Raw genomic sequence first — 16,471 nt, 5'->3', positions numbered from 1 at the left:
ATAATAAGATTCAGTGTCCTATCGAAGCAATCCTCTGGTGCAGCTTCAGCTAAGATGGGTCTCTCACCCAGTGGGACCACTGAGATGGTCATGGCATGGGTCGGGCATTCATTCCCCCTTTCAATTGGGTCGATGATGCTCAGCCACTGGGCTAAGGCACATCGCCCTGGAGTGTCAAGCAGAACATCACCCACTGACGGCCCTGTCAAGGTCATCAAAAAAGAGCACTGGTCTGGACATGCGCCATCAGAGTGAGAAAAAAACGCCACAAGCGTGCATGAGCAACAGACCGAAGCCGTCTCCGTAACGGCAAAGACGAGGGAGGTCAGCTTTAGGTTGTGCTTCCTCCATGCAGCCCTTCTCTTATCATACATGGTAAAATACAGTGAAATATTTGAGGATACATCTGAGAGGACATGATGTTTAGAACTGTAAAGGTACTGCAAAGTCCTTATGTCATTCATTGCCCCTGCTATTCACAACATGAAGAACACAGTGTAAAACCACTTTAGATAAATAGTTTATGGTTCTACATTAGGCTGAGTCCCATTAACATTAAATCCAACATAGACTTTCCATCATAAAAAAAAAGGAAAATGTCCCTTTTCTTAAAAGCCACTCTAACATAATTGAGTACTAGCACATGCATCCACCTTTAAATGGAATACTTGTTTTCATTAAAATCCATTTAGTAACTGTGTAGTTTATTTTCAAAAAAAAAAGGCTCATCTCTTAAAATAGTCCATATTCATTGACCTACTTCCAGAGATTATCTACATTATTGCATCACCAGTCCAGCTCTGTGTTCTCAAATTGAACATATAGCAATTTTTTTAAAGTATGCCCACAAAGTAGCTCGTTGTGTTGTATCTGCCTTCTATGTTCTGTTTTATGTTCGCTGAGTCTCCCATTGACGTCTTTGGCTCTCTTTATCCACTGTTGCTTCACTCATTTGCTCTCCCTTTTATTTCTATCTCATGTAATTCTGCATTCCTGCGTTGCCTTTCCTGGCTCATATCTTTTTTTACAAACTATACCTCTTTCTTCACTTTGTCGTTAACCCTTTGTTTTCCTCCCCTGACTGTCTGCATAGCTTTCAAATCTTTGTGGGTATTATCTTCAAATCATTCCCTTATTCTCCTTGCCTTTTTTCCTATTCTCACCCCATCTTTTTTCATTTCGCCCCACTGCTCCTGCTCCTTCCACCTCTCATGTCCTTTCACATCTTTCTCTCTCTTCAACTGGCTGCCTCCCGTCCTCCCTCGGCCTCCCTCTTTCTCTTTTACATACTCCTGATGCGCTCCTGCTGGCCCCGGTCTGTCCGAAGGGATTAATTGATAGTGAGAGATAATAAATCTTCCCATTAGGCGTAAGGCCCCTGCACATCGCTCATTATGCGCCTGCTACTCCTTAACGCCATGGCCTGGGGTTTCCCCTGCTTTTTTAAAATTTACGTGTGCGATCCGAACGCCAGCGAGGTTAATCTCTGCCTATTGCCGTCGATTGACTACCTGGAAGCACATATTCATTCATGCATGAACACCATTTGAAGCACACATGTTAATTCCTCTCCGCCTTTCTAGTTTTGCAATACTCTGTGTTTTACATGATATACCCAGCCTTATGCAGCAGCTGTTGCATGCAAATGTAACACCAACATAAAACATATTGATTTGAATTTGCAGGCTCCAAAGAATATAACATGGCCTAGAAAAGTGTACTTTTGTTTTTTTTCTTATTATGTTTGATTCTACCATTAGACACCTTTGAGAGATATTCACATGTTCACCCTTCAAAGGTTCCCCCATTTCCTGTTTTCTGCACACAGGGCTGCCACATGCATTAGCCTGGTTGTTAGTAACTGACCTGTAACATGTTACATATCTCGGCAGCTGTGTTCTCATCTCCAATCTATCTCATTCTGAGCAATATAACATTATCTGTTTAGCTTTGTTGGACCTTAATAATGACTGTGGCAAAATATAGATAACAATCATGCTTATTTTAAAAGGAATGTGGCTTTACGTTATTATGTTAACGTCTGTAATGTAATTAAATCCCTTAATTAAATCCGCAAAATGAAAACCCACAAATGGTCGACATTCATCACTAGGATCATGATGATATTTGGTCCAGAGTGTTCTGTTGACCAAACTTCCGCCACATTTGTTTTTATTATACAAAGAAACCTGCACACTCTCCATCACATGTACTTGCTTTATGAAAAAACTAAAATGTGGTCAAGTGTACAAGTGATGGACAATGAGTGGGGTCTTTGTTTTCTTCAAAGGAAATACCAATTTAAAAATGAATTCAAATGAGTTCATTTCAGTAAGTAATATTTTCATATCTGCATGCATGGAAACATCTGAAGAATGCATGAATTCTTTGATCTGACATCTGGTAAAATAGCAGTTAAGTATACTTAGAAATAAGGATAAGACTTTCACCATTAACAGATTTTCCATTTTTTTTTTTACTTTTCTACATTGCACTGTGATCCCCATTGGGGTCATTTAAAAGTTTTTACAATTGATTTGGAATCAATGTTATACTTACTATCAAATTTCTTAAACATAGTACTGAAGTAGGCCTCAGCCTTGTACCAAGCAACCATTATCACAGCATTGCTTATAATCTCTTTATTGTGAGACTCAAATGAGAACCCAAAAATATTTAAGTTAAATGTCAAAATAAAAGTGAGACATTTCATGTCTTGAGAATGGTAACACAACACCAATCAATCAGTAGCTTAACAGGAGTTATATTTTGTATTTTTTTTATTTAAAACTTCATATAACCCATACAGCAAACTGTACAATTGAATTATTCACAATGCGTTAAAAAGAAAATAATTCATTAGCTTTTCTTTAATATTTTGTTGAAGTTCCCCATGTTTTACTCGGATGTCAGTTTTTCTAATGTTCTCATAACACATACAGTTACTAGGAAAACAAAATCAGCTTTTTTTTCCCTTTTCTTTTTTACAAAACCTTACAAAAACTATATTCATAGAAATTCTGCATGTCCACAAAGAAAACCCTGGTTGGCACCAACATATTTATCGTATTGTTTGAGAGGTTTTCCGCCAAATGATGGAAGCTGTGCAACTGAAAAGACAGGTATACATAAAAAGGCATACCGTTGTGACTGCTGAAAAATCAAAACTCATATCACACACTGCTAATGGAACACAGGTTATGTAGCTTACATTTTGCATTACTTTTCTCTCACGTTTCACACGATTTTGTGTAAAATGACATTATTATTCACATAAATTTGTAGAAAAAGATGTATATATTCAGCAACCAAACTGACTGAATCAGCCGAATCAGAAAACCCTGTCGTAATTCCAACTAATTTGGATTATGATGATATTCTCAATTATTTTCACATATTACAGAGGTGAAATACAAGAGTCTTTGAATCACCTGCATGGGAAGCTACAGTACACATTAGGGTAACAGTAATATCGTATAACCGCGCATCAGCTGCGGCCGTACTTTAGATCAGGTCCTGATCGGGATATCAAGAGCAGTAAAGGTCCAGTTACACAAGATAAACCCTATCCTCCCTATTTTAAGAGCATGTCCCCTTAATTCTTGGGGACGCTCTATTTCCATTCATATTCACCTCAAAGAAATATATCAGCCATCATAAAATAAGTTTTACATACAGTTTCCCCTCTGGATGATAGTAATCCGATATACCATAATATAATGCATTTCTATTAAATAAATAAAGGAAGTTTGGGGCTGTGGAACTAGGCTAAAGTGAGGATATAGGGTAAAGTGACCTCTCTAATGAAATAAATAGCATCTATAACATATTTGACTGTGAACAGAATTCATTTATAACAGTATAAATTTAGCAAAATACATTTTCTCCTGTTGATCTTATCTACATACTCTACTTTGCAGAAGGGATTCCATAGATAATTATACAGTGAATAACTACCAAACCAATGCTAAGTTATACAGATTTGAGTTTTCTTGAATCATAGAGGGTTATTTATTTTTTTTGTTCGTCTGACATATTGACTTCATAAACCTCACAGAGGTTTGCTGTTTGTTGGGCTCTCAGGTGATAGCAGCTCACAGTCCCCTCAAATCTTTCGACGGCATGACATTTGCTGAAGATAAACACTTATTCAATAGGCATTAAAGTCAACATGACCACAAAAAAATCATCATCTGTCTTTTGTCTATTCACCACATCATCTCCCAGCATGTTCACACACTAAACATATGGATTTACTCTGTCCACACCAGGTAATTAAACAGGAAAAGCTTGTGACTTTCAAGTCTGAGATAACCTTCAAACCAAACCCTTGCTAAGTTTTCATAAACGCTCGTAATGCAAAACAATCAGTTTCCTGCCAAACTGTGTTCAGATGTACTTTGGACATTCAATGGTCCTGTAGCCACACAAGTCCGGCATAAAGTTTGATGGATATGTCACAATTAAATGCACTAAAAAAAATGCACTTTAGTTTTAAGATCACAGTCTCATACCCGTTAAGAGTGACTTACAATTCTTTATTAAACAAAGATATAAACAGAAATACCTGATCCAATGCCTTCCAACCCAGTCTGTACATATGCATATACAAAAACATATATACACATATAAGTACAGATATGCAACCATTTCATCAGAGTTGAGCACAAACTGTAGTATATGGACCAGAAAATTGGTCCATATACTCAATATTTCTGTGATTATCCTTTTAGAAATAAAACAGGACTATGGTTATGTTTTAAATTTTCTGTTTTCTTTCATATGCTTTTCATGCAATGATTGTTTTACATTATAGTGTTGATACCAATACTTTAAGGTGACGTGGTTTGCAAAGCCAGCTAATACATTACAGTGCCACAACTGAGCCAATTACAATTTGCTTTTAATTCATATTACCCTGCAAGGTTGGAAAAAACGTTCTAGCAAGATCCGTTTTAAACCACTCTAATTTACTTTGCATTGAACGCAAGATTAGTGCTTTCTAAAAAGCAGAGTGAGCAGGAACTGGCCCGAATGGCACAGTATCTAGTTCTGTTGAATGGCCAGATCTTTGGCAATCCATTTTGTGAACTGATTGAAATTCAATCAATGATTTGAGCAGATGAAATTCATCATCTGCTCAAATCAATCTCTGCATTAATGATAAATTGCTTGTGTTTAACAATATAGTTTACTTCATATGACAAATTCAACAAACTTATGAACAGTTCTTTCTCTCTATGGGTTTCTACCAACAATAATACTGCAAATACTGAGTGGGTATTCTTTCAGGTTATCATATGTGTACCTGTGAACCATGCTTTCAAAAGATTCTGTCTCCACAACCTGCATCTTATGACTCAAAAATAAACACTGGAGCCTCGACAACATGTTTGAGGTAACATTATTTTCTGCCGTGAGAGGCCATTCAGGAGTTTGTGTAACTTAAAAGGATAAAGGTGATAACTTGATATCATAATTTCAATGTATGGCAAAACTGATCTCTAATGAAAACAACTCTTTATTGTCCTCCATGAATATCTGTCATTTATTGCCATTCTCAACATAGCCTTTTCGTCTCGCTTCACTCCGTATTTTCCAATAAGATTCTCTGTCTTTTTACTGATTAAGGATTTCTTGAACAATGTGTATTTTCTTGTGTTTTTGTGTTGCGCACGTAAACATCAGACTTGAAACAAATTATTTTTTGGGGTGTACTGTTTTCCCAGAACCTCCCCCAAATATTACTCGCACCTCTTGTGGTTTTGGAATACAGTGGTGGATGTTGTCATACCTGTGTGGCTGATGCTGCCATTTTGAGTTGCCCATGTTTTGTTAGTGTCCCCATGTCACTGTGGTTAATAATGAATCTGGTCATCCCATCTATGCCATTGTCTCTAGTCTCTGGCATCGCCCCCGACACGTTGCTCAGGAGGTTCTTGCCCTGGGGGGAACACAATGTCATGGAAACACGGGGGTCATCCCAGTGCTGCAGCTCATGTGGTCCTTTCCCGGGAGTCGTCGGTCGTTGTAGGCGTGCATGTTGATCACTGCATCCGTCTTCACCATGACTGGAGGCTGAGGCTTGTGTTTCACCCGCCTCTCGCAGGTGAACGACAGTCTGATCTCGTCCACCATGGCACTGCACAAAGACCTCTGGGCGAGAAGTGAGGATGCGGGGAGGGGAGGAAGAAGGAGAAGAGGGCAAAGGGACGGGAGGGGTAAATGCCTTAGCTTTAAATTGTTCTGACAGTAGTGTGTCGACAGTCTAAAGAGCACAACATGCATTAGAACGTAACATTCATGTCGTGTCAGTGCTCGTGTGTGTATGTGCGCATGTGCGTCCATGGCTGTTAGCAATGTCAAATCTCACCAGCACATGGAGCCTGCACACGGTTCATTATCGCTTGCTATGTGTGTATGTGTGGTGCATGAGCATGCGTGCAACTATGCACTCAAATTAGTAATTTACAACAGTAAAAGGTTCATACTATTCTGACAACTCAAATGACTAATAATGGATTCATTCTCTATGCTCCAATTTGCAATTATGCCTGTTAAAAATAAGTAAATGTTGTGGTGTTATGGCCAAAGTACTCCTAGGGATTAGCCAAAGGCATGCAAATCCTTTTATAACGTGTTTGAACTAAAAGCCAGAGCGAGTCTTTGGTTTAGCTATGTGGAATGAGTATCATTACAGAAAAGGCTTGGTAAGCAACTTCTTCTTAAACAGAAATGCTAGCGGAGTGTAATTAAATTAATGTTGGACTAATTTTCTAAACCACAGAGTAAAGATCAAATAAAAGAAAATAACACATTATGCATGTGATTTATGGGGACATATACCTGATCATGTTCCGCAGTCTTCCTCATCTTGTAGATGAATTCAGCAATCGCCACAAAAACAGACAGCACGAGACCAGATGCCAGCACAATGAATATACCACCCAGGTTCTGGATACCCATGGGGCCTGTCTCGTGACGCTCTTCATCCAAGCAGCTGCTCCCACTCCACCACTTCTCCTTCAGCATGTGTAGGCGCCCATCCTCCAAAATGCTTAGGATTGCTATGGTGATTTTGTCCCTGTATGGGGAGCCTGGAAGCGACATAAGGCCTGTTTTTACTTTGGTTGAAATGCCAGCTGGATTCTTTGATAATAAGGTTCATAAACACATTTTGGCATACTGTCTAACTGGTAGGTTAAAAAAAACCCAAAACATCTTATGCTGCTGCCTTGTCTTGAAAAATCCCCACACCCTCATCCTTCAAAAGGCAACATATGAGATTCAAAAGAGGTTTATTATTATTTTTTATTTAGTAGTTAGTCTCAAATGTATTCACAGGTCTTACCGAGGGGAGTGCCGATGCCATAGCCTTTGCTGTCGATGATCCCTCCCACCTGTGTCAGGTTACAGTTCGTCCTAGTAATGTAATCGATAGTGGTGGACTCCATAATAAGGGCATAGTCTGACTTCAGCACCCTCTGGATCCCATCCTCAATGGACTTCACCAGTGATGTGCTCGGCTTGCTGCTCATAAAGGCCCACATCTTCTCGAAAGTAGAAACCTTAGATTTCTGTAAGGGACAGAAAAAAGCCAGTTAAAGAAAAAACAGGTGCTTTTGAATCTTAATTGAGCAATCTCTATGGCTCCAAGGCAGGAAATAGTGGTTGAAAAATATACAATGCTCGAAACAAAAAAGTTTGAGCTTGAACAGAATTACTTTGAAACATTGCAGCCAAAGGTGTTACAGCTGAAAATACTTCTAACCATGAAATCTCACTGGTACCTCTGTAGCCCTCATGAATGGCAGAATAACTAGTGGGGATTTTTTTTTTTGAGTGTTTGAATAGGAAATGTGGCACATAGAGTGTTTTTTCACTTACAGTTTTGAGGAATACAGATTTTAGCCAGTGATAAAAAAAGTGATTATTCCTGCTGATCTCGATGTCTCGGGATTAAAGGACAGTAAATTGAAGCTTTGTGCACATCTTTTCTCATAAGTGCTACTATAGCAGCAATAATAGAATGACTCTCCATTAGTCTTGCATCAGGCTATCTGGTATTTCATGCAATTTTGTACGAGGTCACATTTATGCCATGTCTAATCCTAGATAATTACTGTCTAAAGACTATGAGCCATTTCAAATTGTGAAAGATGCTGTTATACAAAGCCCTCCATTATGTGTGGCTGAAGTAGAAGCACAGTCCTGCTTGCTTAAAACTAAGGTCTGATAGTCTGATATTAAAACCTAGAAGTACCAATTAGGATTTATAACAAGTGTTGCCAAGTTGGCATCTTTGTTGCTACAGATGAGTAGATGAGGTCAGAAAGGAAGATTGACCATATGACACAGTACAGCAATGTGTAATCAAAAAACTGCACGCTTCAATGATTGGTTTAGTTTTTCTTTTAACAAAGAAAGAATTGAATTAAAAATATGTATTTCCCTATAATATGACTTGTATGATTTAGGCAAAAACCACCTTAAAAGAAAAAAAAATAAGGTGAAAGTTTAACATTTGGAATTTTTGATGCTTTACACTGACTTTGGGATCGTTGAAATACATTTTCGAGAGCAGTTGTCAATTGTTAGTCCATTTTCTTAAAACCTAGAATGTAATATGGCACTTGGCTATAGTTTTTAGAATACTAACGATGCAATTAAAGCAATAAATATGTAGATCTTTCTAAAAAGGAAAAAAAAAAAAAGTTGGTACATCTTTGTTTCTCTTTTGTAAATGTATTATTGCACCTTGCCAAAGTAAAAGTATTTTTTTCTAGTGGAATCATTGGTAGAATACTCGATTACTTAAGAAATCAATTGCAGCACTATTAAAGATCCCTTATCTCTGCTGACACTACATGTTAAACCCAGTTCGCTAGGGCAACAGTGCAACTTTTCAACAGTAGGTGAAAGCTACTTTCGTTAGAAGAAATTGGCTTGCTTCTGTGCACTCTTCAATGTTCTCAATACAATGTGCAATCTAACAAGACAACAGCTCCTTTGAGTGTGCTTTCGGGTAACATGACAACCTCCTGGCCAGAAGTGGCTACAAACCTCTAATGACATTTATAAAGCAACATGTTTGTTTCAACAGGATCTTAATGCCATTGACAACATGAGTTGTACTGTAGATAATGTGTTCATGTTGGCTGTCAAAGTTTCTGGTCAGCCATTACTTACGTTTGCTGGTGAATTAATGAATGTATCTAGGAGAAGTTAGAATATACTGTCTTAGTCTTTTGGGACCAGGATGTATATTCCAGACGTATAACTAATGTATAGGGTTTTTTGAATTGCAAGAATTGAGCAGAATTGAGAGTTTAGTACGTCAGTGAAACTTGAGTTAAGGACCAAATCCATCCAGTTACATTCATCTGCAAAGCCTTCATCTACTTGAGGGTCTCCTCAGTATTCATCATGCTTCTCTCTGCCTCATTGAATTGACTTAATTAGGCCTTTTTGGAAGTGCAAGGTGGAGCAGAGGGCACTTGAGCCATGCATCTCTGATGAGGTAATTAAACACCTGTTTCTCCTATTTTTGACGCTACAAACACAACTGTGATTTATCCAAATACACAAAATGATCTTAAACTTTCTTTCACATGGATATTCAGAGGAGTGTCAAAGAGTTGAGTTGGATCCAGGTGCGCTAATTGCCATTACATAACATTTCGTATTCATGTGATGCAATGCAAAAAAGTTAGTTATCTTAAAGTATTGTGATTAGTGTAGCTGCAATTCCATGACATCACTTTTCTTTAAATCTATATAGTATCCGAAATAACCCTGAACCCAATAAAATCATCAAAGCTGGGGGATTCACTACACACACAATTCTGCAGATTCAACAATGAGGCATGCAGTGTTCAAGAGTTCCACTACAACATTTTTACAGCATTAAAACTAGGACAGACAGATGCCCTGGAAGAATTTTAAGCTTTCCTGCTATTGAATTTCATAAACTTATGGACTGCCTTCAATTGAAATGTGCAGTGTTTTCATTTTCTTACGCAGAAAAAAACGTAACTCTGTTACATGTGTTATTCAGCACCACAGAAGCAGAAGCATCTAAAGCAAAGCTCCAAATAATAAAATAAATTCAAAGACCCCGCAGGCACGATGAAACTTTGAAATAAAAAAATCTTTATGGGGGAACACATCAAACAGTGTAAAGAAGTGGAGAAGCTGAAGAATTTGCTTCTGTTGTGGGAATTCAGATCTAACTCTGTGTGTGTATATATATATATATATATGTACTAGAACCAGCATCTTGCCTAATTTCCCATACATTTTATATCATTATTATTACTGAGCACTAGGCATGCTTCAGCTACGCTATGACTGTTTTTACACTGGAACCAATCTCACAGACTCTATTGCTGTTGACATATATTTGTTCGTATTTCTACGTAGTACCTTCAGTAATGTGTCAGACTCTTTAAATTAAAAACTTCCAAATGATAAAGTAGTTTGAACCCATCATAGAATCTTTATTGTGCCTACTATACCTTGAAGAAAGTCATGGTTGCGCCATCCTTGACCACACCATACTCAATCTTGGTCTGCTTGGCGATGTCATCGGCCGAGTCCACAGGCGATTCCATTCTCTCCACAGTGAGAAAAGCTGCTAAATTAGCAGTATAGGATGATATGATGATGAGTGTGAAGAACCACCAGATCCCACCGATGATCCTGGTCGACAGGGCTTTCGGCATCAGTTCTGAGCCTGTAAGCAACACAAAGTGAGAGACTATGAAGCAATTATCTATAAAAAATGTACCTGCCAACACTGTTACCAAATTAAACAAATGCAGAAACATGATGGCCTGCGTTTTTGTTAATTAGCTTGCAAATGTATTTGGCAGTGCCACTGAAAATAAAGCCAGATTGGCATGTTTAGCCCAAAAAAAACAAGCTAACAATTCAGAACGGGCAGATCAGACGAGCAAACTGTGTTTTCCTCAGGCTTCTACATTAAGTTCAATACCCTTTCTGAGAAATAACTAACTAACTGACAGATGGCTATCATTTTATATTGTTGACTTACATCAGTAAGAAAGGGTTTTTACTGAAAATATAATGTGAATCAATAGCTTTTAATGAGGGAGTAAAAACAATCTACCCTTTCACCTTATTTAATTATTTCTAGTGTGGTTTAGTTTGAGTCGAGTATTTGCTGCATAATAGTTGTTGCTAAAACATGAAAGATTAACTGATTAATACCATTTGCAGTGTATCCTAGTCTAGGACTGAATCTTTTATCTGAAATGAGTGTTGAAGAACCAGTTGACATATCATAAGTAATTCACACAACTACTGCTTTATTGGAGACGGTTTCCTTTCATCTTCCTTTTATGTAAATTAAAGCTCATCATGTTTACCAGATGTACACACTAATATATTTTGCCGTCAAATCATTGCAGTGTGTATTAAAAGCAGAAAAAGAAAAAATCAAGATATAGTACATAGCCAGACTGACAGTTCACTTCAGCATCAGCCTTGGCTTTGAGTGGTCCTCTGCTTAGTAATACTATGATTATAATGGCTCACTGACTGGTGTTAAAGTTACTTTATATCTCATCTCTGACAACCTTTAAAATACCCTTGTGCATTGTGCACTGTTACTTTACCGAGAAGATTTATGAGGGCAATTCTAAAGAGTAACAAGCCCACAGAAGGGGGGCAGGGTGGTCAGCTCTTTAACCTCTTCTACCAAATTTGATTGGATTTGTCCTTTGTGGTTTGACAAAGACTCTACATGGTTACAAACAAGGGAAGACAGTAGCATCCCTTAATTCACTACGACTTCACAGCATGAAGACCCAGATGCATTTCTCTTGTTGCACTAAAAATGAAGAGAAACAACGGGTAACTCAATTGAATTCCACACTATAAAGTGCTGTTGTCAGCAGGGAGCAGTATATGGCGCTGGATCAGAGAACTAATAAATACAAAAAGCAGATCAGTCATATTGTGCCAGTTCAGAAATGAAACGGTGTCAATATGCCATACATTTCCTCGAGGAAGGACTCATATCTTGTAAACCAAGGTAATATAAATGTTTGTTCAGAGAAGATAACACTTATTCTATTTCAGTAACCAAAACATCACATCAATCTCACTGACTGTTGCACTGCTCATTCTCATGATATTATAAATGGCTCCCTGAGATTATACACACTATGTCACAACACTAAGGTGCAAGTCAAATTGTGGGATTTGTGTTATGGCAGAATAGACATTTTTAATTTTGAGGCCAGGCTCAAGCTTAAACTTTTAATTGAAAATAACAAATCCTTATTATGCCATACTAGTGGAATTAAGAGTGCTTCACAAAATCACTGATGAAGATGCAGGAAAAAGTAGAATGAAATGATAGATGAACAATGACCTGCAAAGGGAGCTTTACGTTAGTAAACAGCAATACTTTACTGTCTCTTTGAGTTCTGCTTGGATGACAATTTTTGGAAGTTTGCATCGCACTGGTTCCCTAGACAAAAAGCCGACGATGGGATCTTTTTATTGGATTTTCGGATTTTTAAGATTAGAAGCTCTGTGGAAAACACAATTTCAAGATACTTAAAATGTCTGTTAAGTGTGACAATCACCTCGATAGCCCAAAATCAAACTACACCGAATTCGCACGAGTGAGAGTATACACAATATGCAAAACAAGCTGTAATGACGAACGTTAGTTAGGCTACTTGTTAACATTTTTAAGACACCTAAAAGCTTCAAAATGTTTAGAGGTATTTTACATTGTATAAGGAACATTACAATCTCTTAAGCTTGTGTTTACCACAGACATTATTTCAGGAATATTACCAAAAATCCACTGACTTTGGGTCGAGTGAACCGGAGATGCAAAAATGCTAACTCATTTTCGATTTTAGGACTCTGAAGCACTCAATAGAAAGAGCCAGTCTTTATGCTAAGCTAATAACATGGCTCCATACTTTAGCTTTAACAGTTATGGGAGGTTGATCGTCTCATCTAACTCTCACAGTGAAGTGAATACAAGTATTTCCTAAGTATATGTATTTACCTTAAGAGGCATTGGATAGCACATAACATTACATTTTTTGGACATGGATGACAAGTTTTGAGTAGTTAATGTTAGCTCCATAAGCTAGTCCAGCCTGTAGCAAACATTAGCTCACTTTCGGGACTCCAAGTCCCGAAAGTTGAGCATCCAGCAGTAACGGACAACCTTTGTGCCTTTTGTTATTGCCAACTTATCTGTTTACTCAGGAGCAAAACATTTTGTGAGATTCAAAAATATGAGGTATGCTAACTTTAACTTTTACTCATAGTTAGGGCTATGCAAAACCTCCTATTATTCTTGTTTGCCATGATTTATAAAATCTTAGTTCCCCAGGAAATGGTTCAAAAGTGCTTTTACAAAAAAAAAAAAATCATTAAAAAGTAGACTTGAGTTTTGAAATATTAAGATTATTTTAGTGGAGGTCAGAGAAAAACTGTGCTGTTGCATTTTTAAAATCCTTTTACATTTGTTGTATCATCAAGCCTTGCGATTTATATATCGAGGTAAACATGGAAGTTGTGAGGCTTTGTGTTTCCAGTCTAGTTCAAAAGTGTCTCTGTACTGCAGAAATACGCTTAATTAACCAGCACTCAAGGAAACTATCAGTGTTTCTAAACGTAATTCTGACTGAGGTTGAATTCCACTATTTCATTAATTACTTGTGTGTGAGTTCTTTCTTGCGGCATCTGTGAATGCTATACACAAAAGGGGAGTTAATGTATAATGGATTTACATTACATTACAGTCATTTAGCAGACACTTTTATCCAAAGCGACTTACAGTCAGTAGTATATTACATATCATTCACCCATTCACACACTGATGACAGGCTACCATGCAAGGTGCCACCATCAGACTCTAACTAACATTCATGCAACATCTAGTCCACACCAATGGCAAGCCTTCGGGAGCAACTTGGGGTTAAGTGTCTTGCCCAAAGACACATCGACTGCCGAAGCTGGGTATCGAACCACCGACCCTCTGATTGGAGAACTACCTTGCTCTCCACTACGCCACAGCCGCCCCGTATACACCCGGATACACTATATCTATAGCCACTACTAATATTTCAGCATACATGTCGTAAGATGAAATCATCAGATGTCAGGCTGACGCTACTATTTTCATTTTGAATAAATTAGCAGAATGTTTTGTCTCTAATTATGTTTTTTGAATTTTCAGTGTGGGGAAAAAAACATGGTCTCCATGGATTCAGTAGTGCATCATGCTAAACATGATGTCCCGGCTTTCTTGAGTGTTTCTGCCCACTAGCAATGCCTCATTCTAACATTAGAAAACAAGGCTTTCCCATGAGAATGATTACCTGCACTTAGCATTCGCTCTGTGGCGTCACTGCACAATAACTCCCTTTCAGAGCTTGAGGCTTTTACCTGTTAATTGCTTTTGAATAATAACACTTGTGAATGGAAATGTTTATTCCATTGCAAGTAAATCTTGTTCTGAATCTCAAGAAGGGGCAAAGTTACAACTGCAGTTTCTTAAACAAAGACAACATGTCAGCATATTAGATCTCATATAAAGAACAAAATAAAGAATACAGTATTTTAGACTTAAGACTATGCATCTTGGTAATATTTAAAGTAGAAATATATTTCAGAAAAGCAAAGAATAATGTCAGTGAGAATGAGAGAATTGGGAATAAGTCAACTCATACATCAAACATGCTTTCTAAAATTATTTTATGTGGGGAAACCAATTTACAGCAAATGATCAGACATATGTTTGTTGTGAGCAACAGCCTACTGAGACCCCCAGGAACGCATTAGAAGTACACAGAGTGTTTGCTTTTGCACCTCCTCATATTTTGCGTTCTTTGTCTTGTCTATGACACCTCCCTCCCACAGACAAGCTGGTAGATTTTTTTTTCGTTTTTTTTTTTTTTTTTGGTGCATCTCCTCAAACACGTCCATTTGCATTTTAAGCATGTCAAGGAAATGGCTTCCGTCTCAGCTGCTGTCACTGTGTTTGGCAGACAAGTTGAGGATGTCTGTTAATGTGACACAGACAAAATCTACCTCGCTGCAGATACCGCCGTGTGTTACAAGGTGCTGCAGCACAAATAGATGTCATGGAGAGCCTGAATCAGATCATTTTGACAATACTCAATTAAAAAAAAATCATGTAGAAACAGTTATGCAACATGAAAAATATATCCATCATATATCAATTCAGAATGTAGATAAACCTGATAGAGAGCACACATGAACTGAATATTAACTTCGATATCCAAATGTGAAAATGTTTTATTCACGTAACTATGAATAAAAACTGATTAGCGGCAGCAGTTTCAGTTAACTACTGTAAATATGAGAAACAGTGGAGCTCAGGCATTGACAGACAACACTGTGGGCCATGATAAAAATTATAATAGGGAATTCTTCCCAGTTCAGTTTAATAATACAGGCTACTAACTAGCTCATTTTGTTTTGATTTCCTCTCTCTCTCTCTCTCTCTCTCTCCTCTCCCTCCCGGCACACTGGTGCTACACTCGCAGCCCTCTGCCTGCACCGGCAAATTGGCAGAGCTGCTATGCAGTTTCACAAGAGTGCTGCCGAGCTGCTGTGCCTAATGAGTTGCTGAATGTGTTTGCTATCCTTATGGGCAAAGATCCACTGTTGAGTCTCACTAAGCCTCCTTGATTTGTCTTGTTACATTGAGGTTAAGCATTTTATTACTTGGGCCTTTTTTTCCTCCACAGTTGACTTCATTATTTTACTCCTGGGCCTTCATTTACTTACCTATCCCTTTAAGGGACATCTAGCGAGGGAAAACTTGTTGTATCGCTTTGGTTTTTCAGGCAACGGTAGAATTAAATCTGTAGTGGGAGGTTTGGTGATACATGGTTGGTTCTCATGCTGAATGAAAAAGTTCTTATTTTGTTCTAACTGGTTCCAGCGTTATACATCAGCATCAAACGAGACTAAAGGCGCTCTGATCGGCCACTGGCGATTATTATCGGCCGACGAGATGTCGCATCGATTCTGAATTTAAATGTTTTCAATACTCATTTGTCTGCTGTCTCGCCTGCTCTTGAAATCGCTAGAGTAACAAAGCTGGACAAACACAAGCAAAATTACTGCCCAACTCTGCGAGCAGTATTTTTGCCATCTGTCCGATTCTTCTCCACGTTTGAAAAACAGTTTTTTGACCACAGTGAAAATGTTTCAATGTTTTGGAATGGCTAAAAGACAACAAATATGGATTGACGCTAAATACTTAATCAGATAGAAACACGATGTTAAATTTGGAAATAATCCCATCAATTTCTTTTTTTAAATGCTGTCTTTTGGACTTTGCAACGCTCTTGAGTTATTGCAATCGTAGAATCATAAAAGTTGGAAACAATCCTACGCAGCCACCTCAGCAATCTAATTCTACAAGTATTAGGCTATGACA

General features: G+C 37.9%; 1 protein-coding gene across 1 annotated transcript in view; it reads right to left on the bottom strand.

Annotated features, from left to right (window-relative positions):
- Positions 1-5,937: 5,937 nt before the first annotated feature.
- Positions 5,938-16,471, bottom strand: part of grik3 (glutamate ionotropic receptor kainate type subunit 3) — an 88,898-nt gene continuing 78,364 nt past the window's right edge. Inside the window, exons 13-16 of the mRNA XM_054620857.1 lie at positions 10,518-10,735; positions 7,352-7,577; positions 6,847-7,097; positions 5,938-6,156 (exon numbers count right to left, since the gene is read on the bottom strand). Coding sequence (XP_054476832.1) covers positions 5,962-6,156; positions 6,847-7,097; positions 7,352-7,577; positions 10,518-10,735 — 890 coding nt within the window. The 3' untranslated portion in view covers positions 5,938-5,961. The remainder of the gene's footprint in view (positions 6,157-6,846; positions 7,098-7,351; positions 7,578-10,517; positions 10,736-16,471) is intronic.

Source organism: Anoplopoma fimbria, chromosome 20 (assembly GCF_027596085.1).
Source record: "Anoplopoma fimbria isolate UVic2021 breed Golden Eagle Sablefish chromosome 20, Afim_UVic_2022, whole genome shotgun sequence".
NCBI lineage: Eukaryota > Metazoa > Chordata > Actinopteri > Perciformes > Anoplopomatidae > Anoplopoma > Anoplopoma fimbria.
The sequence above is the reverse complement of the archived record's forward strand: the minus strand, read 5'-3'. Positions and strand labels throughout refer to the sequence as shown.